We start from the raw sequence: 27338 nt of genomic DNA on the forward strand, positions 1-27338 counted from the left end.
CTGGGCCGCGGCACGGGGTGGCGGGAGCGGGCGGTGCCGGCGCGGCGCGGCGCGGGGGGTCGGTGCTCGGCGGGATGTTCCGCAAGGCGCGGAGGGTGAACGTGCGGAAGCGGAACGACTCGGAGGAGGAGGACGAGGAGCGCGACGAGGAGCCGCCTCAGGAGCCGGCGGCCGCGGCGGGCGGAGACGGGCCCAGCGAGGCCTCCATGGCGCTGGCGGCGGGCCCCGGGCTCCTGCCGCTGCCCGCCGGCTGCGTGCCCCTCGCCCTGCCCGGTAGCCCCGCGGCCTTCGCCTGCGCCGCCAGCTACGGCGCGGCTCTGGGCTTGGGGCTCGGCTTGATGGGAGGCGACCGGGCCGGCCTGGGGGCTCTGCCGGCGCCCGCCCTCCTGCCCCCCCCGCCGCCGCCGCCGCCGCAGCAGGGCAACGGGCTGCCGGGGGCCGGGCGCCCCAAGGAGAAGAAGCGGCCGCGGGAGAACAAAGAGGTGCCGCGGGCCAGCCTGCTCAGCTTCCAGGACGAGGAAGAGGGTGAGGCGGGGGGCTGCCCGCCCCGGCGCGCTGCCCGGGAGGGACCCGGAGCTGCCCGGCCTGCGCCGGGCCTCCGCCGCTCGCCCCCGGGAGAGCCGGGCCCCGCGCTTTGTTGGTTGTTGGAGGCAGCCGGGTTGCCCCGTGTGCCGGGGGGGGGGGGGGGGGGGGGGGGGGGTCGCATCGGAGCCCTGGGGGCGCGGAGTGCCCCCGCTGCTGTGCTGCCGGCGCCTGGCTGCGGGCACCCGCCTTGCACTCGCTGCGGCCGGGCCCGGGCTCCGGCCCGAGCGGGGTTTGTGCGGCGGCGGGTGCTAGGCCCAGCGCCTGGGCGGCCCCCCCCGGCCCGCCTGCTCCCCCCGGGACCGGCGGTGCTGGCTGGGGGGCATCTGCCCCGCGGCTCGGTGCCCGCGTTGTCTTCGTCTGGTGTGGCGCGGGTCGCGTCGGACTGCCTGCCTTCGCTGTGGAGCCACCGGTGTTCTGTTGCAGAGTTAGTTCGTCTGGCCGCCCACAAGTGTTATTTGATTAACCTTCGCTAATAGTGGAAGAAGCGGTCGAGTGGTTTCTGGACCTCAGCTTTTGGAAGAATAGCATAGTTGTATTTGTAAGGTGCTTCAGCTAATAATTCTGCTGGATTCCAGTGGGTGCTGCACTCATGGGTTGGTCCATTCACACTCGGATAACCTGATGGTGGATAATAGTTATTACATATTCAAAATGCCCAAAAACCACTCCTCAAACTCCAGAGTTCATTACATCCCAGAAGTTCAGGGTGAATAAAAGGAGGAGCTTGTTTTTGAGATATGTTTTGTCAGCAGGAGAGTTAGTGTGCGTTTTGAATTTTCTTAGCAGCAGTTCTCTTGTAGTCACTGGAACTTGGATTCTAAGACTAGTGATTTGAAATCTGGACAGAAATACTGGAAACATGGAATTACACTATCGACTTAAAAGAAAAAAAACCCAAATGCTTGTGGATTTCCTACATCAAACTGACTTTTTTTCTGTGCTGTTTAGTTCTTCAACTTGTTGTATACCTTTTGGTAGGTTGTAGTGCTGCAGGCCTTTAAACTGGTCATGCAACCAAAACCAGCCCTTCCCTTACTTATTAGTTGAGTATATGCGTGGCTGTGAAAAGACTATTTACCCAAAATGTTGGGGCTTCATGTCTTTTTCTTCCAAATTTGTGGTCGTAGTGAAGGATCAGCTGGTGTGCATTTGTTTGGGGGTTTTTTTGAAAAAAAAGATTACTGCGGTGAGATAAAAGCAGGCCATGTGTATACACTTGTGTAACTTCAGCCTTGCTTTCCTGTGATGGTGCTGTGTGTGGGATGAAAATGACCACAAAGAGATGAGGTAGACGTGAGTCCACATGAAAGGATATGGGACTGGTTTTGTTGCAACAGTGCAAATGTAAAGTCACATTAAATTATATTGTGAGTGACATTTATTAAGTTCTAGGTACAAAATTAAGATACTTAATAGGTAAGTATACTTCTTGGCAGGTCTAATGTAATGTTTCCCAACTTCTCTTTTAAAGAAACTGAAGAAGTTTTTAAAGTGAAGAAATCAAGTTACAGCAAAAAGATTGTAAAACAATTGAAGAAAGAATACAAAGAAGATCTTGAAAAATCAAAAGTTAGGACGGAGGTCAATTCTCCAACAGATGGTAACGCAAAACTAACAGTAACTTTTGTAATGGAAAAGATTGAGCGTTGTAAATACAAAGTACTCGTTTTTGAGATTAATTGTTAGTCTTTTTAGAGGGTTTAGAACTGAAGTAAAGCATGCATGAAGTGTGTTCTATCTGAACCTTACAAATGCTGTTCTGAAGCTGGTAGAGAGTTCTTTGATTCTCTCTCACATGGAAGTGAATGTAGAAGGATGAAACTTCTCAGCTACTTATACGTTTGTCAGTAGACCTCTAGTTTCTGTATTTCAGCTCTGTTTGTCGGATGAGTTTCTTCCTATTGAATCAGGAAGGAATTAAATTAGTTTAGAACTGTGTCTGGTCCTCATCTAACAGGATGTGTCCATGTAATGCGTTTTCTCAAAAAGGAAGATTTTTGGGGTGAACAGAGTTGTGTCCTTTGTTATTACATAAATTGCTCAACAGCTGCCTGTTTCAGGACTTGGACCTTAGAGTAGATTTGATGATTAAGATTACAGGATGAAAGTGTTGGAGAAGAAAGATCTTTTAACAATGTACAGTCCTCCAGAGCTTGGAATAGAGCCTGGGATTTCAATTTCATTGCACTTCTGTTGTTGGTTTTTGCAAAGCTCATTGGTAAAGCATAATGATTCTTTTTCCAGTTAGGTTTGTGTGTAGAGTAGTAACCTGCAATGCTACGAGCACAAGCTGAGAGGCTTATGGCCTAAAGATTGCAGCGGTATAGCTGAAGCATATGAGAGTTGAACATGGTCCCATGCAGAAGATTGCCCTTTTTTAAATGAATTAAATTAGTCTTTTAAAAATCTTAAAGATTTTAAAAGGATTTGTCTGCGTTTAAAAACCACACAAATTCTTTCTCGTTAGAATCTTTGTCTATGCAGTGGTATAGGGCATGAGCAAAACCAGAAATTATAATTTCTGTGGTTAATGTTCAGGTAGTCTATAGAAACCTGGGTCTTAATGTTTGCTTCTGTCACAGACATCCTTGAAAAATTGCATTTTACACATGGCTAGTGTGTGCTTATTTTCTGTTTGTCTGTTTTTCAGTCTCTGTAGTGGATGTGGTTGTAGTGCAAAGACCCCGTGCCTGCTATGGAGTCAGTAGTCTGGATTCTCTAAATAAATGCTAAGGTCTAAAAACTCAGACATGCGCAACTTGGATTGGGTAGCTGTGTTTAACATGCATTTTTTTACACAACATTTGTCCCTGCTGCCTGTATCTGTATGTTACCCACCTAATGTAGGGTAATGTTGCACCCAGCCCAAGAGGAAAATGAAAAGGTTCTTTTGAAATGAGTCGGTTCTTGTGGAAAGGTTTGGTGTAACACAGGCAATGCTTTATAATTACGTAAGTGAGAGGCTGTGTAAAGGTTGCACATATGATCTTAATTATTGAGTTCCCTCACTTTTCTTAGTGCTTGGCAATGTGGAAAATGTTTAGTGGTTGTTGGGGTGTCTGCTTTATCAAATTTTATTTTGAGAGGATGTCAGTGACTTAATCACAGTTTTGAAGACATATTTTACTAGATCTCCCACAATACAATTATCATTTAACGTGTTAGTTTGATTTTTGCTTTTGATTGTTAGAACTTAAAAAAGTACTTCCGAGTGATCTTGATAAAGAGAGTAAAACATGGACTTTGTTGTCTTACCAGTCGAACCACCACTAGAAAAGACAGGACAGATTAAGGATATAGGTCAAGAAGATGGGACTGCAAACAGTGAGCATGGTGAAGAAGAAATGGAAGTTGAAAGTGAGAAGGAAGAAGAAAAACCAAAAGCTGGTGGGGCTTTTTCAAGTGCTCTGTCATCACTGAATGTTCTCCGCCCAGGTTGGTTATTGTAATATGTCTGATATGTTGACAAATGCTTTAGGCAGCGTTTACAGCAGGCTAATATATTTGAGAGATTAGGAAATACTTTCTAGCAACATATCCAGCATCCAAGAATTCAGGAAACTGCTGTTTTACAAAATTGTTCAATTTTACAAGCCTTGTGAGAGAAAGTGTTTTACTGCAGAATGCTTCATCTTGATGTCAGAAGCAGGAATTTGTCTCTCAAAGTGAGGACAAACTGTAAGAAAATGTAGATTTGGAATAGGTGACTTAATACGAATTTTAACTGCTTTCAGTTAAAATTCTGTCTTAAGTTCAAATGTCTCAGTGACAGGTCTGCAATGTATCTCAAATGTTTTCTTATCTCAGTTTGCGTAACGAAGTTCTAGTCAGGCCCTGAGGCCAAAGAAATCAGTCTGAGAAAGTATTTTTGAAACTAGTTTACTAATTGTTAGCTAACTCGTGGTAGCCTGCTCCCCAAATACAAGATGGATGTCCTGGGTCCACAGACTTGGCCGTATTTCAAGAGAAAAAGAATTTCCTAGTTGACTCCCAAATAATTTTTCCTTTCAGGGGCAATTGCAACGTGATGCAATATGTACTTTATTGCATCTCTAAAAATATTGCTGGCGTGAATAAAGTGTCTCATGTTAAGTATAAATAGAATCTGAAATTTAACTTTTTGCATGGGCCTAGTCAAAGCGGTGGTAGAAGTTATTCATGTTTCAAAAAATTGATTTTTGGGGGCTATTCTTTATATGACTTAACGTAAGTTGCATTAATTTTGTTCTAGATATTTTAGATTTTTTTAATTAGGTCTGCTTTACTTGTTTTCCCTCGATGATACAGTCTTCTTATACTAGCTTTGTCCGGTTTGGTGTCCTCTTAATCTCTGAGTTGTTGTCATCTGGTGAAATGGCCGAAGTTTTTTGTTCCCCCGAAATAGGAAGGGTTGGGAGCAATATCAGGAAAGGAAGTGACACAGTCAAGAACCTAAATTTCTTCCTCCCTTTTGAACAGTCGGCTGCTGTAAAGGGCTTCCTTTTCTTCAGGAATACTTCCCATGGGAACACCAGGCTCCTGCTCTTATGGCACATGAGCTGTTGGAAGCAGAGCCAAACTTTTTGGGAAAGATCCCAGCTTTGAGGGTTTCTGGTCAGAACGTTTGCATGTGCAGCTTGTAAGTTGCTTGCAAATGTTTCTGTGAATATGGATTTTTTTCTGTTTGCAAAGATGATTTGATAGGATGGCAGAGATGAGTGATAAGAAGTCATAATACTCGTGTTATTGCAGTGGTTGTTTAACGGTGCAAACATCTATCTCTAGGAGAAATTCCAGATGCTGCTTTTATTCATGCCGCTAGGAAAAAGCGTCAAATGGCTCGTGAACTTGGAGACTTTACCCCCGTTGACAGTGAACCAGGTAAAGGCCGCCTTGTTCGAGAAGATGAAAATGATGCCAGTGATGATGAAGATGATGACGAGAAGAGGAGGATAGTTTTTACAGTGAAGGAAAAATCCCAAAGGCAAAAGATTGCTGAGGAAATAGGTAAAACATTTTAGGACAGCTGATAAACTTTCACACTGTTTTCACTCCAAGTGCTCCCATTCAACATTTTTAAAACAACACTTTTTTCAAACAGGCATTAATCTGGAGCTATATTCAATTTCTAAGGAAAAGTACTGCATAATGGAACCACCGTATAAAATCTTTTGCACAAAGTATGTTTCTGTGCTTAGAAGCACACAACTCTGCTGAATCTAGTAGAAACTTACACTAAGGATGAATTAGTATTGTTCCTGTAATTTGTTTTTTAGGAAGTATATACTTGTGGAAAGAAAAACGTCAGTTCTTTGGTATAGCATTCTTCTTGCTGTCAAGCAGGTAAAATAATCTTTTGGAAAAGGAAAGTTAGTAAGATACATAGGATTTTAACATTAGAGTGTTTTACCAGCAGTTAATTGCAAATTTACCCAGTGGATTTTTTTGGTGGAACCTCTGTGATAATAATTCACAGGGTAGTGTCCTTAATTCCTCATGAAGAGGAAAGGAGGATGCACTGAGATGTTCCCACCGAAGCATGGTCTCTCAGGTTTTTTAATTCATGGCCCTCACTATGAGTAAGTTATCTTCTACTTTTTGTTACCTGTCTGTTTTACTCGTATTAAGGTATTGAGGGAAGCGATGATGAAGCGCTGGTGGCAGGGGAGCAAGATGAAGAACTCAGTAGATGGGAGCAAGAACAGATACGGAAAGGAATCAACATACCTCAGGCATGTATTTAGTTCTGAACTCTTTGTTTTGTTTCTGCATATATTGGCTAAATTCATTACAAACTTTAGTAGTTTACTGCGCGTTGTTATATCTGAGAAGTTCAGCGTGTAACTTCTGAAATTCTTTTAAAGATAAATGGGGGGTCAGATTTTAAGCATCCGGTGGTACCCGTTTCATTAGTCTCTCTCTTCTGGGTAGATACTGATTGTTTGTGGTGCTGTTAAGCAGCATTTATTTGCAACCTAAGACAGATCTAGAACCGTGCCAGTTTGAAGAAACCTCTCTTGTTGTGTTGGTGGAGTCCATGTAAACAGTGTGTGTTTCTTTGTTGTTTCTGTATCTTGTGTTGCAGTGTGGAGTTGGAATTTGTAGCAGGTTGTACCATATGTGTCTCTCTATTCATAGTGAAGTTGCCACTCAGTTGAAGAGGATAGGGGTTCTTTTAAGAAACGTTTCAGCAAAATCACGTTCAAACACACTAACTTTAAGAACCTATGTTATTCTGTTAGTCTTAGAAAATTTAGTGTAGTCCCAAGCACTTGATTGTTGTAGGAGTTACAGGCTGGTTAAAATTGTCATTTAACAACTTGTTATAAGCATAAATATTGAGTGATAATGATGCTAAGAGTTTGTCCATTTAAGTAGGTGCTTCTGAGGGAATTTGTTTCTTCCACCTTAGGTGTTTGAAGTTCTACACTTAAATCCACTTGATAATTACGTACCTGCCTACATTTTTCACTTTATAACATTTGAAATGTGAAAGAAAAGAAATTTCTGCTGTCTTTAAAGTCTAATATAGTACAATTTCATTTCCTCTTCCATTAGGTTCAACCAAGTCAGCCTGCTGAAGTGAATAATCTGTACTACCAGAACACTTACCAGACACTGTCTTATGGTTCATCATATGGCATTCCATACACTTATGCTGCATATGGATCATCGGAAACCAAGTCTCAAAAAACAGATAATACAGTTCCTTTCAAAACTCCCAGTAATGAGATGACTCCTGTTACTATTGATTTGGTAAAGAAACAGCTTAAAGACAGGTAGGACAGACCATCTTTTTAGACTTAAAGACCTGTCCCCTAGCTTTCTGTTCCTCAGGCGTCTTTTAGTCTCGGTGAGCAAACACAGAGTTTCATCGCTGGAAAAGTACTGACTGGCACATCCATTAAAAAAAAAATAAAAAGGCAAACAAAAAAAAGCTCAAAGTGAAGATGACACTGACACTTTGTTCGAAAATCTCCTTGGATTGCTTCTCTGGAAGTGAAGCTTTAAATATGAGGCCATTGATCTTGTTGAAGACAGGTCTGAATTGCATCTTCTGGACACTGCACAGTCTTATAGTCAAGAATTGAAAGGCCAGTGAGGTGTTTAGCTTGTCAAGTTGCATTCTTTTAAACCAAATCAGATTTTCCCCCTTCAGTAGATAAAGAATTTAAATTTTAGTGTATATAGGGTGTGGTGTTTTTTTTGTGTAAACATTGTAATCTGCTTGTCAGGTACGCAAAAGGTCCTACTGAATGAACAACCCAATTGCAGTGAGAAATCATTTGTAATGAACAACTTGCACTTTACATGTCTTCAGAATTGGTTTGTATGCCCCTTGTAGCGTTACAGCCTTTGACAGTGAATTGAGTTAGTAGAGGAATAGGACTGCTCTGTATAAGCTATAGTTCTTTCCCCTAGCCCATGCCCCACCCCACTCCCCCAACCTTTCCTCCCAGTTTTACTTTAGGGACAGCCTTGCACTATTCTAAGTGATAGCAACTCCTGTAAAAAATTGTGGGAGTGAGCAGTGCAATGCAGTTAACATAGTCTAGCAAATTGATTTAAACTGTTAGCCTTGCTGTTCATGTAGAGAGGGGAGAAAGTGACAGAGAATGTGTCTTTGCAGCATTTCACATATATACACTTGGTACTTGCACTGTCTGTTTAATATCTCAGCGGTCTGAAATATATAGACTTTTGGATGTAAATTTGCTATTTATCCGTTGCCCTTCAGGTTGGACTCTATGAAAGAATTGCACAAAGCTAATCGGCAGCAATATGAGAAACATCAGCAAAGCCGAGAGGACTCTACCAAGGCAATTGAAAGATTAGAAGGGTCTTCTGGGGGTATTGGTGAACAGTATAAGTTTTTGCAAGAAATGCGAGGGTATGTCCAAGACTTGCTTGAGTGTTTCAGTGAAAAGGTAAGGATGCAAAAACATTCATCTTTTTTCAAAAAAAAAAAAAAACAACCACAAAACAAAACAAATAGGGACTCTTAGTACATGCCAAACACCGCTTCTCCCTCTGTTTTCAAAAAAAGTCCCCTGAGAACATACTCTTCTAAAGGTTTGGTTATTCCAGGGTTGAAAAGATAACTTTTCATCATGCCAAGTTGGTTATCAGAAACCTCTCTTTCACAGTGTAAGAGATCACTGACTTCAGATTGCCCCAAAAAACTTTTAGATTATATGTCTTTAGGATTTCAGTAGATATTATGTCATTTCGACTTTACTCACACGCTGCTTTTTTGCTTGTGTTGGATATGTGGTTAACAAAAAGAAGGGCTGAATTACAACATGCTAGTTTCTGGAATGCTTTATGAACACCGTAACAAAGACTGGTATTTTGTGTGGTGTTGTAAACTTCCTCCTGCCAGGCAGTTTCACATACTTGGTATTGCTCTAGTGTCTGAAGGAGAAAAGTTTTAAAGCTAGTGTAGCTGTCTGAAGACACACCCAAACTTAAAAATATACTTGTTTCATATAGTGTGATACTTTTGTACTTACCCAACTTGAAAACTTAGTCTTTCTTTCTTATGTTATTCATTACATTTTGATTACTTACTTCGTTGTAAATATAACAGGAGCTCCTGAATATGTATATATTTGTTTATATATATATTACACACGCATAGGAGCTGTAAAACTCAGTTAGCACTACATAAGCTATTTCTTCGTTGTCCTCCGACTTGAATACAATAGTATAGTATCTTCTTAATACATTAGCTGTCAGAATTACTTGAGTAGTTGAAGCTGCCGCTTACCTAGCTTGTTAGGTGTGGGAGAGGAATAGAAAAGCATTCCGGCTGCTAATCGGTTAGACGTTAATTGTCCAGCATTGGTGGGGTTGGGAGAGTCCCATCTTCAGTCCTATAAGTTGAAGAATAGCTGTCTTGTGAACAAACCGAGGAAGTGTAGACCAGTTAATTCACCCAGCTAATTGATTAGTTACAGTAGATAGCGTTTACTGAAGAAGCAGTGTTCCTGAGTCTGTACTGGCATTAGCTGTTGAGGGGTAGTAAAGGTACTTCCTTTGCAGCTCTGTCAGTGCTGGTTGCTCAGATGCCTAAATTTCTCCTTAAAGATAACTTCTTATATTCTTGCTCTGAGATAAATTTTTATTTCAGAAAACAAGTTAAATACCTATATCTATTCAGCATTTGTTTTCTAAAGACCTCCTGTTAAATTACTTTTGTGATAACTGTAAGCTATGGCTGGAGATTCACTTTGACGGTTCGTGCTGTCTTGTTCACATATTTCGTCTAAACAAATTGTTTTAGAATGCACCGTTCTGAGTATAAACCAAGCCTTTTAGTCTCCCAGATATTGTGATAAGCAGGAAAACTTACTGTTGAGTAACAGTTTAACAATTTCAGTTCCATTTGTAGGAAGATTGTTGACCTATCTAGCTATACTAGTAAATAAATCAATTCCAGCTATTATACAGCAAATTAGCTGCTGATAATTTAACAGGCTTGTTAAAGTTGCTTTCTTACAATATAAGTTTGCTTTCCTGGTGGTTGGACTTTGAAGGATTCTACACTGGGCCACCTTCCTGTCCCTTCCCCCCCATCCCCATGCTCCACCTGCCATGCCAGTCCATTGAACTTTTAAGGTGTGATTTTTATCATCTCATGCTTCTTAGGGGCATTCACAGATTTTTGCTGTTTTCAGTTGGAGGCTGCTGCAGTACCTGTATGCACAATGAGTTGCAAAATTAGGATGTGACACAATCAGTTTAACAGGAGCATTGCATTTATTATGGTGCCCTATATATTCCTCAGTTCCTTGGCCAGATAATCTGTTTTGGAATTCAGTGCTTGCAGCGTGCAAAAGTGCTATCAAATTCAAAAACAGTAGCCCACGGGATACTGCATGGTTTTCTAAAAAGGAGGCGGGAGGGAGGGGACAAAATGAAGTAATAAAATCAGTATCAGTTTTTATTTAAATGAAATAATGAAATGCAGCAGGACAGTAAATTCTTCTTAAGTGTAGATGTAAATTACCTCTCAGATTTTTTGTAGAACCTCTGGTCCTGACTACTTCATATTTAAAGCGTGTGTGTGTTTGTAATATATAATGTGTGTAGTAGTTATGGTTATAAAATACATAAACATATACAATGTGTATCCATATGTGTAATAACAATATTGTGTGTGTGTATGTATGTGTGTGTATATATATACACACACATATATATGAACACATACTCTAAATGTGTATAAAGCTAGGTTCCTCCCTATCCTTTCAAATATGATGCTTTGATGCTTTCTCTTTATTTTATTGGACTAGCCATGGTTATTAGTCAAATTCACATGAGTATTGTTCTGAATGAGAAAGTGGTTTGCTGAAGATGCATGAATGGATTTGCAATATACTTGTCCACTCCGAAAGAGTCCATTCCCCTAGAGTTTGCTTGTATGTCTGTTGACTTCGTTTTGGAGAACAAACATCATTGTAAATTAGACTTGCTTCCCTCTGCCATCTTATTTCTGCACCTGTTCACCATGCTTAACCCTTCGTGAACCCCAGCCAGGCAAAACCATTTTGTTTATATTCTGTTTTGAAGAGATTCTGAGTGTTAGAAACCCTTGCTCATTTGTAAGTTGCAGTGGAGAGTATAATGAGGCAGCTATTATGCAAATATTAGACACAAGCAGTAGAAATGTCAAATCCTCTATATTTTTTTTTCCCATAAATGATAAAACCAATGGAGTGGAAGATGCTTGCATGGCTTCCTTCACAAGTAATTACTGTCAAAATTATGCTTTCTGAGAAGGCTAGAAAGTGGTAACGGTGTCTTTACATTTTGCATGTAGGAATATGCAAGGGATACGGAAAGATCAAATTGTTCCGAGCGTATCTTTGACAGCACAGTTAGATGAATTGTTATTTTACCTGCAAAAGCATATTATCAAAACACACTGTGTGTCAGAGAGGTGGACTGTAGGTGAAAATTATCCTTGTCATCTAAATATTCAGAGAGCTTTCCACTTTTCCTCTTAGACTGTGAACAGTGTAAGAGAAGGAAAAAAAAGCTAAACACTGAATTTAAGATATGAACTAAACAAAACATGATGAATCAGGGCTGTAACTTTATAGTAGTCGGTGAAATTGTCAGCCACTCATCAACCACAGTATTGATTATGGAAGAATAATGGCTTCTAAGTCTGTTTTTTAAGGCAGAAATACTTTGAGTGGATTTGTGTATCTGAATACATAGCTGTTTTTTTTTTTTTAATCCTGAGGCAATTATAGAAAGAACCTCTAGAGTTGCTTTGAAAATTTTTCATTTAACTTTTCAATTTTAGAATTCCCTTTACACAGTTAAGAGAAGCAGCTGTGTTTTCTATGGTAAACTGCCATAAAACTAGTATTTTTAAAATTATTATTTCTGTTTTCGAAATTGTCTTAAATTCCAAATATACACTTCCAGCGCTGGGATATTCCCTCCTATTTCTCTCTACTCTATTTTCTTGATAAGAAAGTTGTACATTTTGAGTTCGTGCAGAGTTGCTTTCATTTTAATCCCTGTAGCCCAGTTTATGCCACAGAGAGCTAATTCTTCTTTCCTTTAAATATCTCCTCTGATGCGTGTGTCATTCTCAGCTGAAATGGCCTTGTAGCTATAATCTCTAAATCTTGTATTTTACTGGAGGATGTCCTTCAATAGCTGCTGAGTCACATTCTAAATTACATCAGGAGACAATTTCTGATTTTATCTTTGGTTTTGAAAAAAACTTAATCCTGGATGGTAGGCAGCAATGAGCTGAAAGGCTGGAAGACTGTGGACTAAGCATATGTCTTGGAGGTAAGGAGGATATGGCTTAAGTGTTCATACCAAAAGGACTTGCCTTTCCAAATTAAGAGTTTGTGAAAAGTTCTGTTTTGCATTTGAATGTTCATAATCTAATTTTAATTTGTCCCAGGAAATGAATTTTTGCAACAGTGAGCAGTGAATCTGCTATTTAATGTCAGGAAATTCCTAGTTGTTACAACATCATTTATTTTTGTTACAGTTGCTACTGAAATTTAGTCCACTTAAAAAATACAAACAAATAAAAAACAGTGGCAGCTCTGATCTGACTTAAGTCTGTATTGTTCAAAGGTTATACTTAATGCATAACTCTCACGAATTGTACAATTTTAATGTTAATGGTAGGCTTGATTAACACTTCGCTGATTTGAATTACCTATTGGCATAACCTGCTTATGCAGTGTTTTATTGCATTTCAGTAATAATATTTCAGCATATGCAAATAAGAGTTAGAGCAAAACAATACCTGCTGGCTTCAGGAGGTTAGATTCATGCTTTGTTTTTCCACTGTATACAGTCAGGTTATCTTCTCATCAAAGTGTAGAATACTAGTATATTCTTGTTTAAAGACAGAACTAGTGAGGTCCGAGAATTGTAAGCACTGTAACACAGTCTGTAATGTACTTGGTAGAGAAAACGAGCACTTGAAATAACATCTCACAGTCTAAAATGGTTGTCTTACTGTGTAGACTCATTCGATCAAGAGAGGTTACTTTCAGAATGCTATTGCTATGGTTGAAAGCTGTCAACGTTGTTAAATGCATGCGTTTTCTTCAGGTTGAAATATTTACTGGTCCAAATGATACAAACGGGTAAAAGGAAACAGTTTGCGCTGCTAAAAGTACAGTGACAGCATTATGCTTCGGAATAGTATGGTACCCCAGAAACTAAGCACCTGAAGAATTTGGTATTACGTAGTGTGTTGTATTTTTACAGGTGCCTCTGATTAACGAACTTGAATCTGCAATGCACCAGCTGTACAAACAGCGAGCTTCCCGCCTTGTCCAAAGACGACAAGATGATATTAAAGATGAATCTTCGGAGTTTTCAAGCCATTCAAGTCAGTCCATCTTGAAGGTTTTTATTATTCATTAAACAACCTTGTTTACTTAGTATGGCTTAATTTAAACGTAAATGTTTAAAGTATGACTGTCTTAAAGTTTATCCTTACTCTTGAGATGGGCAGAAGCAAGCTGAGATAAAAGTTCTCTAATCTGTTTTGTTTTAAACTCAAAGCCACTCTAACTTTGACTTCATCTCTCCTTTCTGTTGCTCTTAACTGTATTGTCTCTTTCCTAGCACTGAAAAAGTATGAATGGTGGCAGTGGTAATAGTGGTAGCATGTTTCTCCTGATTTTTCCCTTATATCAGGACTTTTTTTTTTCCCCCAACCTCCTTGAATCCCTGTAACATCTACAGTTAACTCTGTACAAATCCATGAAGCACTGGGCTAGAGATGGCTTCTAATGCTCTGTTGTGTGGGCAGCATAAATATTTAATTTCAGACACTTCACTGGTAGAGCTACAGAACTGGAAGAGGCTGGTGCCATTTTTAAAAATCAGACTAATACAAAGTGACTCTATATGAAATACAGCTTAAAATTAGCCAGTTAAAATACCTGCTAACTGTGAGTGTTTGGATGGGGGATTCTCATTAAAGAGTAATCACCACAAGGAAACTCAGTGTGCAAAACTCTACGAAAGTATATATGTTAATTTGGATGGAAATACACGTTCCTTGGAGGAGGCTTTATCAGCATGCTAAACAACGGGTAAAATATCATATTAATAGTAGTGATCTTTCTGCTTTGGAGAGCTTCGCTTTTTTGTCTGTCCTATTGCTGACCTAAAATCCTATAATAAAAGCCATTTTCTATTTTGTCACAGCATGTCCAGAGATGAAATTCTGATAGTACCATTACATAGAACTCACTGAGGGTGATAAAGCATTAGGCCATCAGAGCTGGTCATCCCTTTACGGAGTGGTTAGCGCTAATATTCCCTTTAGCACTTTATTTGGAGCCCCAGGCATCACATGTACGCCTTGCAGTTTTACCATGAAAATGCTGTTGTGAGATTCTAATGTGCTAGGAACATATTTCCTAAAAGAAGCTTAGAATGGATTATTTTAGACTGGAATTTAATGGTGGGCTGGGAATAGTTATCATTGACAAGGTTAGGTTTTAAAGAGAGATCTTATTTCGTATCTGTGAATCTTGAGAATGAATTTCACTGAGTCTAGAAATATTTCAGTTCTGTCCCTCAAGTTATCACAGAAACTAGGAACTGATGCCAGCCTTTGGTTTAACGTGTGTCGCGGACAGACAATCTGCTTCTCTTCATAAAGTATCAGAACACTAAAGGGCTAGAAAATTTAAGTTTATCTGCCAACTTTTGCGTTACTTCTGCATAAAGCCAAGTAGCTTAGCTTCAAATAACATTTTAAAAAATTGGACAAATGATAGTTTCCTCTGTATGTTAAGGCTCTTAGTAGTTCTGGTATAGAATTGGAATACTGACATAGATCATCATCAATATTTTTAATGATGAGTTTGTAAATAGATTTAGGTGGAACATATAAACTTACTCCTGAAATTTGGGTAGGCTTTTGTTTAAATTTTGATGTTTATATTGAAGTGGGTGTACTTGAGAACTGGCTAACATTCAGTCTACTTTTAAAAAATTTACCTGAAAAGGATGAACTGGAAACTCTCTTGGGTCTGCCTGCTGGTTGCTGATCAGCTTCACTGGTTAGCTGTGTTGTTTTCTATAATCAGGACCATCTGTGATGAATCGCAGCTTTAAAAGAAGAGGGAAGATGTTTTATTTTCCTGTAGATTTTAATGTGTTTTAAACTTTAGGCAATCTAAAGTGTACAAACGTGGATAACATTATGACTAGAACTATGAAACACCATGTATTCCTGCTCCAGTCACTCTTCTCTGCCTTTGTTCATTTTTTTGTTTTCTGAAAGATACATGGTGAACATGTTTATGTAAGGATCACTTTTTGTTTTGTAACATTCAGTTTAAGCAATTTCTCTTAAAACCTGTTGACTTTTATGTAGTTGAGCACTGTTAGGAGAGGGACAAGAGTGAAGTATGGTGAAAACTATTTGACATTTAAGTGAAGATTTTTCCTAACTCCACCACTTCCTCTTTTAACCTCTACGTTTGCGAATTCACACTTCTGGGTGCATCTTTTTGAAAACTTCGACTTTCTACTTCAAATTACACTTATTTTAAAGTAGGTAAAAGGCTCTTGTGAAGCTGCCTACAACGCATTTATATAATCATAGATAAGCTTTTTAATTTTCATCAATGTAATTTTACAGATAAAGCACTGATGGCACCAAATCTTGAATCTTTTGGACGAGACAGAGTGATCTATCAAGAACAAGTAAAGCGTCGGACTGCAGAAAGAGAGGCTAGAAGGTAGAGTACTGAGATTTATTGTCCATTAGGAGTCTTTGCCTGCTTGCAGAATACAGTTGTCCTATGTGACATGCTAACATAAGTAGCAATGTTTGCTCCTTTCCTGCAAAGGGAAGAAAACACTTAAGCTGCTGTGCTGGGCAGGGCTATGCTTATATATCCCAGCTTATCATAGAAGTGTACAAAACAAGGCACCATTACATGATACTGATTTAAAATCACTAAAAGCATAGTAAACCCATTCCATATCTGTATGGTCTCTGCTGGTTTCTCTTCCTTTCATTGTTTGAGGCAGCAAGATAGTGGAACATTTGAGGTGGTGGCATAGTGAAAGTTTTTTTCAACCTGGATTTCCTTGCGTTAAAAGTTAGGACAAGCTTAAGTGGGTCTGTTCATTGTATATGGAGTTGAAAAAAAAAAAAAAGGTAATAGCTGGTTTATACTACTGATCCTTTTCAGAGCTCGTCGTAGACAAGCAAGAGAGCAAACTGGGAAGATGGCAGATCACCTTGAAGGCCTTTCCAGCGATGATGAGGAAACTTCAATGGATATTACAAACTTCAACATGGAGCGAGGTTAGAAAAGCTACTGAAGCTTTATGTAACAAAATACAGAAAATTTGGCGAAAAAAAATTGATCCAAATGCAGCCTTGTCCATATATTTCACCATGTTTTGGAGAAAACAGGAACTGTTCCTTGCTATCAGTGTGAGCTCTTTTGCCAACCTGTTGTGCAGTTAGCTAAATACCCCATCTTTAGTGAGATTCTTTTTATTTAATTAAAACATTCTTTTGCTGGCCAGCAGTAAGCTTTTGTACCTTCACTAGATACTAAGTCTTCCTTGTAATTTGTAATGTGGTTTACCATTCTTCAAATATCTGTTTGTTTTACACGTAAAATCCTGAAAACCTCAGTGCTTTAGAAACCTTTTTTTGCTTGATAGGAAGTATTTTCTGGAGTTTTGCGTAAGCATCTAGAAATGCAATGACATAAGTTTTGTAGACTTGTTACAGCCTGTCAAACTTTGCAGGTGGCAGAAAACAATGCTGAATGCAAACACTGCAGAAAGATCTTGCGGTACTGACTTAATTTGAAATTCATCCACAGTTTTATGGTGTTTTGCTCAAAGTAACCATTACTATGCCATTATGCATAACCCTGATGATGCAATAAACGGGGTTGTAAGTTAAGCTAATGCCTCTAAAGCACTGGGAGAACTGCAAGAAACCAGAGACTTGGGGAAGTATAGATAGTTTGATGGAACAGTCATCTTTTACAGCAGCAATTAAAAGGCAAACAATTCCAGCAGTTACTGTGAAACCAGTAATGAAGAAAGTAGAACATCACTGAAGTAATCCTTTTACCTTCTGAGTGCAATTACCATTCTTTCTCATTAAAGAGAATTTAATCAGATTAGAAGAAATATGAAGAAGGGGAGCAGCAAGGATCACATACATAGAATTGTTTATGTTGTATGTGAGGAGGGATTAAACAGTTTTGGACTCTTCAGCTAGGAGAACGATGTTGACTTGTCACAGTGTGAGGGCTAGAGGGCATGAAATGAAGTGGCAGGATAGATTTAAAGTAAACAAGTCACTTCCCACAGACAGTGTAATAAAAATGCTAAAGTCATTGCTGTAGGTGGTTGTGGAGACTCAAAGTGTGAACAGATGAAAAAAGCAATTAGATGAACTGTCTAGCAGTTGGATCCCTCGGAAGTGCAAACAGTTTCCACACCTTTAGTTGCTGGCTGATTTACCAAAATTGTGGATGCCAGGAGAGCTCTTTGATAAACAAACCAACTGTTTAAGGTTGTTACATGCTATAATTAACCACTAAGTTAAATTATCTAGATTAAAAATTAGTGTGGCTGAATTGCTCTTTGTAACTTGGCACTTTCATGTCTACAAAATCCTTCTGTAGGTGTTCCATCAGTTTCTGAGCTTTTTTTTTTTATCATTGGTAGCTCCCCTGTTAGTCCAAGGGATCATAATGGCTGCCCAGTGCTAACAGCCATGTTATGTTCAGCAGTTCAGCATTGTGTCTGCCAGGACCTGCTCTGTCTGAAGTGCCGATTCAGCTGGCTTATCTGAGATGCCCTCCTGTACTTGCACTTGGATAGGCAATGCTGTAGAATAATTTGGGTTGGAAGGGACAGGGAGATCAGCTGTCCCAAACTCCCATGCAGAGGAAGGCCAGCTTTGAAATTAGATCCATACTGAATACAGCCCAATACATCACCAGTCCAGTGTCTGGTAACTGAAAATCATTGTATGAAGTGTTTAAAGCGAGACCTGTGATAAAACAGTATATCAGAGAGTACTCGTATGGTCATGTTTTTATTGCTTTGTGTATTTGAGGCAGCAGTAACAGAACTTTTAAAAGGTGGTGGTTTTTTGATTTTGTTTATAGGAGTTAGCTTATGCCAGTGAGCATCAAATTCCATCTTGACAGAGGTATTACAGGGAATAGGTGATAAATTTACTACTCTTTTTCTCCCCCACCAGATCGTATATTGAAAGAATCCAGCAAAGTTTTTGAAGATGTTTTGGAAAGCTTTTACTCAATTGATTGTATAAAGTCACAATTTGAAGCTTGGCGTTCAAAATACTTTGCTTCTTATAAGGATGCTTATATTGGCCTCTGTTTACCAAAGCTGTTTAACCCTTTAATCAGACTTCAGCTGCTTATCTGGACTCCTTTGGAGGTAAGGTCCTCTGCAAGCAACTTCTGTGTAAGCTTCCATATAGTGGTTCTTTCACACTTCTGCAGAGCAAAGTAAATTGTCCCTTTAATGTGTGCCGCTTATAAATGCGTGTGTTGGCTCTTGCTGGGGAATGGGAGTGGGTCAAGGCACAGAGTGAGTGCAGTTGCATAAGCTTGCTTGGGTTTATTTTGGGTGTTTTTAGGAAACTGAGCTAATAAGGCAGATTGTCGTCTCTTCCCTTTCAAAACTTAGCTCATCTGCAGCACTGTCTGCAGATGTGTCAGCCTATCTCACAAATGACTGGATCTCTCCTTTTTTCAGAAGTGTTTTTTTTCTTAATTACAGAGAATATTTGTAAAGGGGATCTTCTGTCCCCTCTGCTCTGACTGCATAGGAGGGGAAGCATGAGTCTTCTTCAGAGAGCATTCAGAGTATTTATTTTGAATACGTGAGGGAAAAATCTGTGAAAGGTGTCCTCATTAAATTTAGATGTGTTTTTGTACGTTCTTCCTTCCCCCATGCTATTTCTCTGTGAGTTCTCAAGCTGGCAAAACAAATCTCAAGTTAGTTGGAGACATGGTGTACAGAATTCTTAAATCTGATTGTTTTCACTACTCTGTGTTACTGGTTTTGTTAAGCATTTTGCTAAGTTACAAAAATTACAAGGCATTCATGAAAAGAGGTTTTTAATCCAGAAAGCGTAGTTATATAATGCAGTACAAATAAACTCTACTTCTCACTTTTACCCTATTCTGTGGCCTTTTATTTGGCTCAAGTATAATTAGGAGTTAAAATCTGTAGGGCAACAGCTGCCAAAAAAAGCGGTCTTACTTCCACTGTTTTCACTTCATTAGGTCTAGTGGTTGTAGAGTGAATTGCTTCATTTGGCTGATTTGTGGAAAATTGACCTTGCTGCCCATCCTCTCTCAGATTTTGGTTGGATTGGGCTGTCCACATACACGAATCTGACCTGTGATGGCATGATTAGTAGTGTTCAGGCAGAGGCAGAACATTTTCTTCACTTCTCAGGAATCAGGCTTGCCTGTGGTTCTGAGAGAAGTAGTATCCCTGCTTCAGAAGTAGGGAGCCAAAGCAGGTGAAGTAATTCGCCCATCCTTGAGCTATATTAAGAGACTGTTGGTCTTGAGGCACTATATCTTTTTTATTGTTATTTCCAGTGCAGAGGAGTACCTGACACAGTGACAAAAAGGGCTAGATTCTTGAGTTGTTATTGTGCTCAAGTGCTGCTTACCCTGCCTGCTTAGCACACCTGGTAGACTGTTTTAAAGTAGTTTGTCTGTTTTGTGAGTGTATCATACTTGCATATATAATATTTTTCTTTGCGTTGACTTCAAATCTCTGTTTAGGAATCTAACCTCAACTGTTTTTTTATTAGGGCAAGTGTCGAGATTTTGAGACGATGTTGTGGTTTGAATCATTGCTGTTTTATGGCTGTGAAGAACAGGAGCAAGTGAAAGATGATGCTGATATTTCACTATTGCCTACCATTGTAGAGAGAGTTGTTCTTCCTAAATTAACAGGTATAGTCTTAGAAAGAAAATGGAGGAAAAGGGGGGGGATGTGGAAGCTGAGGTTTGTTTGTGCTTGCAGATTTTACTATTTTGTAAATTATTGCCCGACTGTCTTAGTACCTGTATTTGACTATTTGCAGAGTGGAGTAATTCTTTAATCTCTTACAGTGATTTCTGAAAATATATGGGATCCTTTTTCTACAACACAAACATCTAGAATGGTAGCAATTGTACAGAAACTAGTAGATGGATATCCTTCAGTGGTGAATGCAGAAAACAAAAATACCCAAGTAAGTTTTTTTTTTCTTAAATATCATGCATAAGTGAAGGAATTTGAATATATTTTGAATACTCTATATTGGAGAACACAGCATGCTTAGTGAGGAGCAAGAAAGAGAATTTTGCAATTATTTGATGCTCTGCAGCCTAGTTATGGAGAGTCAAGTACGGTGATAAATTAGGAGGAACTCGGTGAAGTCTCCCCAAAATAGATGCTGGAGATAAAAAGGAATACCAAATCTACAAAGACTTGTTGGCCTGCAGTTTTTCTGTAAGGGTTAGCTACAAATAGTCAGTTTTTTCTTTTTTAGATCTTTGTAACCTTTTCAAATGTATTGCCTTGAAATTTGTTTTACCTGTCTTCTATGAATTTGAGAACCGATGTCATGAGTTCAGGTTCTGTAGCTAACGCAGTGTATGCATTGCCTTTAGAATAATGGGAGATAGGCCAAAGTGCATGTGTATGGGAAAGTTAGCAGAAGATTAAAGGTGATAAAAGCCCTGACTTCACAGAAGCTAGTTGTGTAGCCAAGTTTAATCATAAAGTCATTCCATTGCCTTCAGTTTTTATTGAAAGTGTCAAATTTCAGCTGTTAATTATTATAGGCTTCTCTTAGACTTTATTTATATGTGTGCTTAAGTATGTATACCTTTTACTGTTAGGTTCACAACTGTTCTTTGTTGCTTTGAAAAATCGATTTCTAAGTGGTTAACTACTAAAGCAGTGCTTTGGACACTTTAAAAAAAAATTTAATCTGTTTCAGATGCTTTTAAAGGCACTTTTGCTAAGAATGAGGAGAACACTAGATGATGATGTATTCATGCCCTTATATCCAAAAAAGTAAGTTTGTGATTCTGTGATTAAAAAAAGTAAGTCTGTGATTCTGTGATTTTACTTTCAACTATGGTGTTAGGTCTGTATTAGCAAGTCTGTGTCTTCTGTCCATAGTTAACAGGGTTTTTTCTCAGCATGGTTCACTAGCTGGATACAGGCGATCTTTCCGTATCATGCTGTGAGGATTTAGCAGACACAAGCAGGATGGAAGGGAATATTTATAGAATTGAACTGTGAGTGGGAAGGAGGAAGCCAGTAAACTCCAGACAGAGGTGGTCTTGGTTGCTCATTAAAGAAATCTCTTACTTTCCAGCATCTTAGAAAACAAGAACTCTGGTCCATATTTGTTTTTCCAACGTCAGTTTTGGTCCTCTGTTAAGGTAAGTCAGTAAATACATCCAGTAAATCTTTGGTTTAGACAGTGCGACAATAAAATCCTCTTCAAATTCATGAAATGTGGTAGATGGAAATTGCTTTAACTTTATTTGAAAGAACTCTAAATTAGTTAGTCTTAGTCTTAGAAAGTCTTTGTCTTTGATAATGCACTGTGCCCTCTTCAAAAGAACTTGTACATTTTGGGTTTACTTAGCATACTCAGCCCGGGTTTTTTTAATGACATTGTGCTTGTCAGAATAAAATATGCTGCTTTTATTTTGCTTATGTGGGAATGAGAGAGCTTGGTTTGTGGGGTTTTTTTCATATATAGTGTGAGAATCTTCATGAAAATAACTTGGGCCCTTTTGGAAAGCTCACTGCTATTTGTAAAGTATAAGAGCATTTGTAATCTTAGTTTAATTGAAATGATAAAGAGTGTGAAAGAAAAATTCCCTGTGTGTGGAATGTGCAATACAGAGTTTGCAAAGGCCTGTAAGAAGCTATGACTGTTACAGTTTATTTCCAATAAAAGGCTGTGAAGAAAATTAACTCCGAACTAAATAGGAAGGTAAAATCTGAGACCCATGTTGATTGAGCTGCTGAGCTCCACGATCAGAACTCTTACCTGGAATTTTCTATTTAAATTGCAGTAGTGAGGGAGACTGCATTCTGAATAGGATTGCAATCACTTCATTTACTTAATGTATTTGGTACTGAATTCTTTCACTTTGAAATAAAAGTCAGGTTCTTAAATGCTATCTAGAGCAAAAAATGCATAAAGCTCATGTCTTAAAATGTTAAAAATGAAATAGATAGCTTATTTAGGGCTTGTGTCTCCTTTGAGAGTGGAATTGCCTGCTCTTGGCGGTATCTGTCAGAGCCTGGGAAGTTCAGCAGTATGCATGCTGTTAACACTGTTTTATTTTAGGGAAGCATTAAAAATACAGCGCTCTCGTGCTAGCAAGTCAGTTGTAGCATCACAGACGAGCAGAAATAGAAGTGGGGAGGCAAGCGCTGGTTTACTGTTTCCTGATGATCTGCCTCACCAGTAAACTGCTGGCGGCGTTCCTTTGCACGAGGCTGGCAGGAATTCTCCCCAGGCCGTACGCCGCTGGGGAGCAGCAGCTGCACAAGGGGCCGAGCCAGCGCTCCCCCGGGACACCGTCTGCGCCTCCGCTGTCACCGTGCCGTGGAAATAAGGGAGTGCTGGCGGCGTAGCTGGGGATTTCATCGACAAAGGGGGCTGTGGGTTTGCGCCCGTATGCCAGGTCTCACTTGGCTTGAGGTTGACATCAAATTTTGAGAATGAGGTGGCTTAAAACTTTAATTCCTTTTTTCTGATTTCTTGTGCAAAGCACGAGGAAAGTTGAGGTGGTGGTCGTTGTGTAAGGATACGTGACACTCTATGCTGGTACTTTATGGATTCCGAATAGTTTTGAAGCTAACAGAAGGCATATTTCCACTGCTTACCTTGGCCGTGCGGTTGCATTTGGAGAGGCCCTAGGGTGTTTGATCAACTTCGTGGTTTCAGTACATTTTGAAATACTTATTTTCCCTGTGTTGTATTTTCAGTTATTAGGAAACTTTCTCCAGTGGTATGGAATCCTTTCAAACAAAACTCTCCAGGAACTGTCAATAGATGGTCTGCTAAATAGATACATTCTTATGGCTTTTCAAAACTCTGAGTATGGAGAGGACAGCATTAAGAAAGCTCAAAGTGTAAGTAAAATCAATGTATAAAATTGCTTGTAATTCACAAGCTTCAGCTGAAGGAAGAATGTAGTTAAAACTTGAGGTTACCTATGAAATCTTGGCTTTGATACCTCAAAATTGTAATGTCAATGAAAAACATTTAATTTTTTTAAAAATACACAAACTAAAGAAAGAATCTTCTCTAGCTCATACTTGTAGGTGGTTTAGATATAGTGTAGTTTTCAGTGTTTTACTGCTTGCATTTTGGAATTTACGGGTTTTTTTAGGTTTCTCACTGTTTCACTCAGTTGGGCTTTGTCACTGCAATCTTACCTGGCAAACTTCACAAAGCATGTTGGATAGCTTTTACAATTTTGTTATGTTGTGTTTAACTTTCTTTTTCCTGTTATGTCTAGGTAATTGCTTGCTTTCCTAAACAGTGGTTTGCTAATCTAAAAGGAGACAAGACCATTTCTCAGCTAGAAAACTTCTGTAGATACCTTGTTCATCTGGCTGATACAATTTATAGAAACAGCATTGGTTGCTCTGACGTAGAGAAAAGAAATGCAAGGTAACTTATCTTGAGTCAATGCAGTTGCAGTTCTCGTGCTTTGTGTTCTTTTTCTGATGCATGCAAACATGGGTAAATGTCTCCATACTGCTGCATGCCTTTTGAAACTTCTTTGAATTCAAACTTTAAAAATGTTACCGTATGTTAGATGGAGAGATTTTTAAGTGTCTGAAAACAGCAACTGCTGGAAATCTTTAAACATTCATGATGTATTTTGCACTGCTGCTTACTGTCACTGGTTCTGGCAAATTTTGTAGCTACTGGTTTTGGACTGTTCCACCTTGTGAGCCTCTTGGCGATTCCTGCGTAATGGCTTCTAAGTTACAGCCTGTGTTTTTGTATACAGTACAAAAGTTCGGATTTCATGTACGCAGTCAGCTAGATGAACCTGTTTTCCCTTAGATCAAAGAGTTGTTTTACTCGTGCGATCTGCTGGTCTGATAACCAGCGTAATTAAAAGTTCATATTGGCTGCATAAATGTTACTGCTGGCCAAGTAACCTGAAATGTTATGGGTGTATTGTTTTAAGCAACGATAAACTTAAAAACCAAATTGTTGCACTGATACGCAGGAATATAACAAGACTGGAAGATTGTTTATTCCTGTGCTGCTGCATGAGGTGGAGAGGTTTCAAGGTCAATAGTTCTGTTGTTGCAGCAAACCTGACACTTGGAAAGATGAACGCCCTCGCTACCTGCATTAGTCATTCTTGATAGCTGGACTTGCTTGAGCCATTGTTGAGGCACTCGCCAATTATTGAGGCTCTCTAGGGTGTCTGATGCTTATCCCTTTTTTATCTTATGCATAGCACTGAAACAGAGAGACAGAAGTTTCCCTTAAACCATAGCAGAGGAATCTTGGTTAAGAGGTTTGGGGTTTTTTTTCTGGTATCAAATTTTTTTCCAGTTACCACATTGGTTATTAGACACTTTTCTGTCTTTGGAATCACTCTTGGCTGTGGCATATGAATTGTCTCGTTTTCAGAGAACACAGAGCTTTGTGCCACACTGGGTTATGCTCAGACAATTTTTTATCCACTCTCAGGTTATGCCTCAGAACTTTGTGTCCAAAGTATAACGGTAGTGTCACATACCAATTTAAATTTCCCCATGATTCAAATTCAAAATAGACTTGTTATTCCTTGCCTTCTAAAACCAAAATGCCTAAGCCTAGCATGATGCTGGAATTGAAATGAAGGAGTTGAGAGAGAATCCAGCAGAGATTAAACTCTATCTCTTTTGGTAGCCTGTTTCTAAATTTGAAAGAACTTTCTTTACCGGCTGAAAGGATAACTTGGTAAAACTTTGTATTGGAAGGGAAACATCCAATTAATCCTTTTTTTTTCATAGTGAATTCTAGTTTAATTTCTATCTTCTGTCCTCCTCCTTTTTCCTGGCATTTAACAAATCTGTTGCCGTTGCCCCATTAAACAGATTTTTAAGATTAATTTTGAACTTCTAGTATTTTTTGAGAGACTGGTCTAAATTGCGTGTCCATCCTCCTAGCCAGACACCAAAATTGTTCTTGACAGCCAAAGAAGTACAGTCCTCCTAGCAGTTTGTTCACTCTAAGCTTCCTAGATTGACCTGAGCTGTAGGGCAGTTCCTTGGTGGCAAGCTCCGTACCTTTTTAATGCATGCATTAAAGCGTACTTGCTACCTTGAATTTTTTTTTTTTCTTTTCATTTGGCTTAAACATAGTTACCAAGAGAGAGGTGACTCATTTCACAGTAATCCAAGACTTTTTCTTGAGATTATACTGCATCTAGTATTAAACCATATTGTATGATGAATTCCTACTCCCAAAATAAATTTTTCAGTTCCAGTACAAAGCTGATAATGAGCTTATTTTATCAGACTAAGCAAGTGGAGGAGATGATGATGTGAAGTTATCTGAATCCGATTGGCTATATGGATTCATAATGTAGTCTTCTGTTGAAATATTAATACTTGTACATGATTGTTCCATTCCTGTATTGACTTCTCCTTCCTCTGTTTTAGGGAGCACATAAAGCAGATCATAAAGCTTCTAGCAAGTATCCAAGCACTGGATCATGCTGTGACAGTTGCGAATGATCACAACGTAAAAGAGTTAAAGATTTTAATAGAAGGAAAATAGACTTTTCCGACAACTCATTTTGAGCTTTAAAACCATTCCTGATGTGTAATTTATGTACATATGTAAAGTTTCTTAAACTGTAAAGTATTGATCTTTGTTTTAATACAAAGTGCATTCTTATATACAGCATCCTTTAAAAAAAAAAACACGTCATCTTTGAAAACAAAAAATAGAATCCCAAGATTGTCATCTTGCCAGAAATCAGATTTTCCTTGAAGAGTCTCAAAATCTTGTTTACAAAAATACTTTGTACCCATGATTAGTAGTCATCTACTCCTGTTAATTGTTCCATGGTTAACTGGAATGTGTATAATATATTATGTGGAATACAATGTATGCATATATTTATACCACCATGTTGCTTTCACACTGGATATAGAGATCTTGTACTGTTGGAATAAGCTTTTCATTTGCTAAAAAATACTTATTTTGACAACGAAATGATCATATTACTGGTCAAAAGGGCTGGAAAAATATTCAAATATTTGAAAATCATTTGAGCTAAAGAGTAGAGACACTTTCAAATGGAACCTGACCTTTAAAAAAAGCAGATGTGCTGCACTCAAATTGGAATAGCAAAAAAAATCATTTGCATTCAGAATATGGAACTCTTAAGACTGTTCTTAGAAATAAAACAGAAAGGAAAACCCAAATCAATGCTTAGTTGTTATTTTTTTTTAATACAGGCATACAACCAGAATTTGTGATTATTGTGCAGCTATACATGACAGCGCTTCCTAAGCCCCAGACACCTTTCATTTTGTAGGAGTAATAGTTTACCTATGAACTCTGGACCCTTGTTCCTCATGCAAGTTGGTAAAATGCACTGTTTGTGTTTTTGTTTGTGGGTTGATTTTTTTTGTAAGTTCATACACGGAACCTGTTTATTCTGATTGGTATGGCTAAAGATACCAAGCAAAATGAAGGTGAAGAAAACTTTATGTCCTATAATTTGAACTATTTATATTGTAGTAAATATTCAAATGTTACACTACCCACTAAATACTATCTAAGAATTGTCTTGCAAAAAAAAGCATTTAATTTAAATGTAAATCAAAAGAAAACACTTTAAAAATCTGGTAATTTACATTGGAACACTAGTGACTTGATCGTGGGGTCTGAGGCGTGGGAACAGCTGTAATAGCTCTGAGTCCAAGGCTATTTCCAGGTGTGCCCTACTTTTTTCGGGGAACTGTAGCAATAAATTGGCATACTGAGTGACATAAGAAATCATTGCATTTTATGCTCATATCATGTGGTATAAATTAGTATTAAAAATGTACAATTTGTAACATGCACACTTCATTTGGACACTGAACAATTGTTTTTCTGAACTGTTGGGATTGATGGATTACATTCAGAAATATCTGCTTTTAAAAATTGTTTCAATAAACTCGTCTGTCAAGGA

General features: G+C 38.9%; 1 protein-coding gene across 2 annotated transcripts; it reads left to right on the forward strand.

Moving 5' to 3' along the window:
* PAXBP1 (PAX3 and PAX7 binding protein 1) lies at positions 1–27338 on the forward strand. Of its 2 annotated transcripts, none has more exons than XM_075432771.1 (18): positions 1–525; positions 2057–2185; positions 3844–4020; positions 5350–5445; positions 6193–6296; positions 7123–7343; positions 8303–8492; positions 13324–13447; positions 15722–15821; positions 16281–16396; positions 18329–18528; positions 19925–20069; positions 20229–20350; positions 21104–21180; positions 21488–21554; positions 23122–23268; positions 23658–23812; positions 25813–27338. In XM_075432771.1, the coding sequence occupies exons 1-18, from the start codon at positions 75–77 to the stop codon at positions 25928–25930; spliced, it is 2739 nt and encodes a 912-aa protein (XP_075288886.1). In that variant the 5' UTR covers positions 1–74; the 3' UTR covers positions 25931–27338. The 2 variants fall into 2 exon arrangements, with proteins under 2 accessions (XP_075288886.1, XP_075288877.1); XM_075432762.1 differs by having other exon boundaries at positions 2–525; positions 5350–5571.

The sequence above is a fragment of the Opisthocomus hoazin genome, chromosome 1, assembly GCF_030867145.1.
Source record: "Opisthocomus hoazin isolate bOpiHoa1 chromosome 1, bOpiHoa1.hap1, whole genome shotgun sequence".
Taxonomy (NCBI): Eukaryota; Metazoa; Chordata; class Aves; order Opisthocomiformes; family Opisthocomidae; genus Opisthocomus; species Opisthocomus hoazin.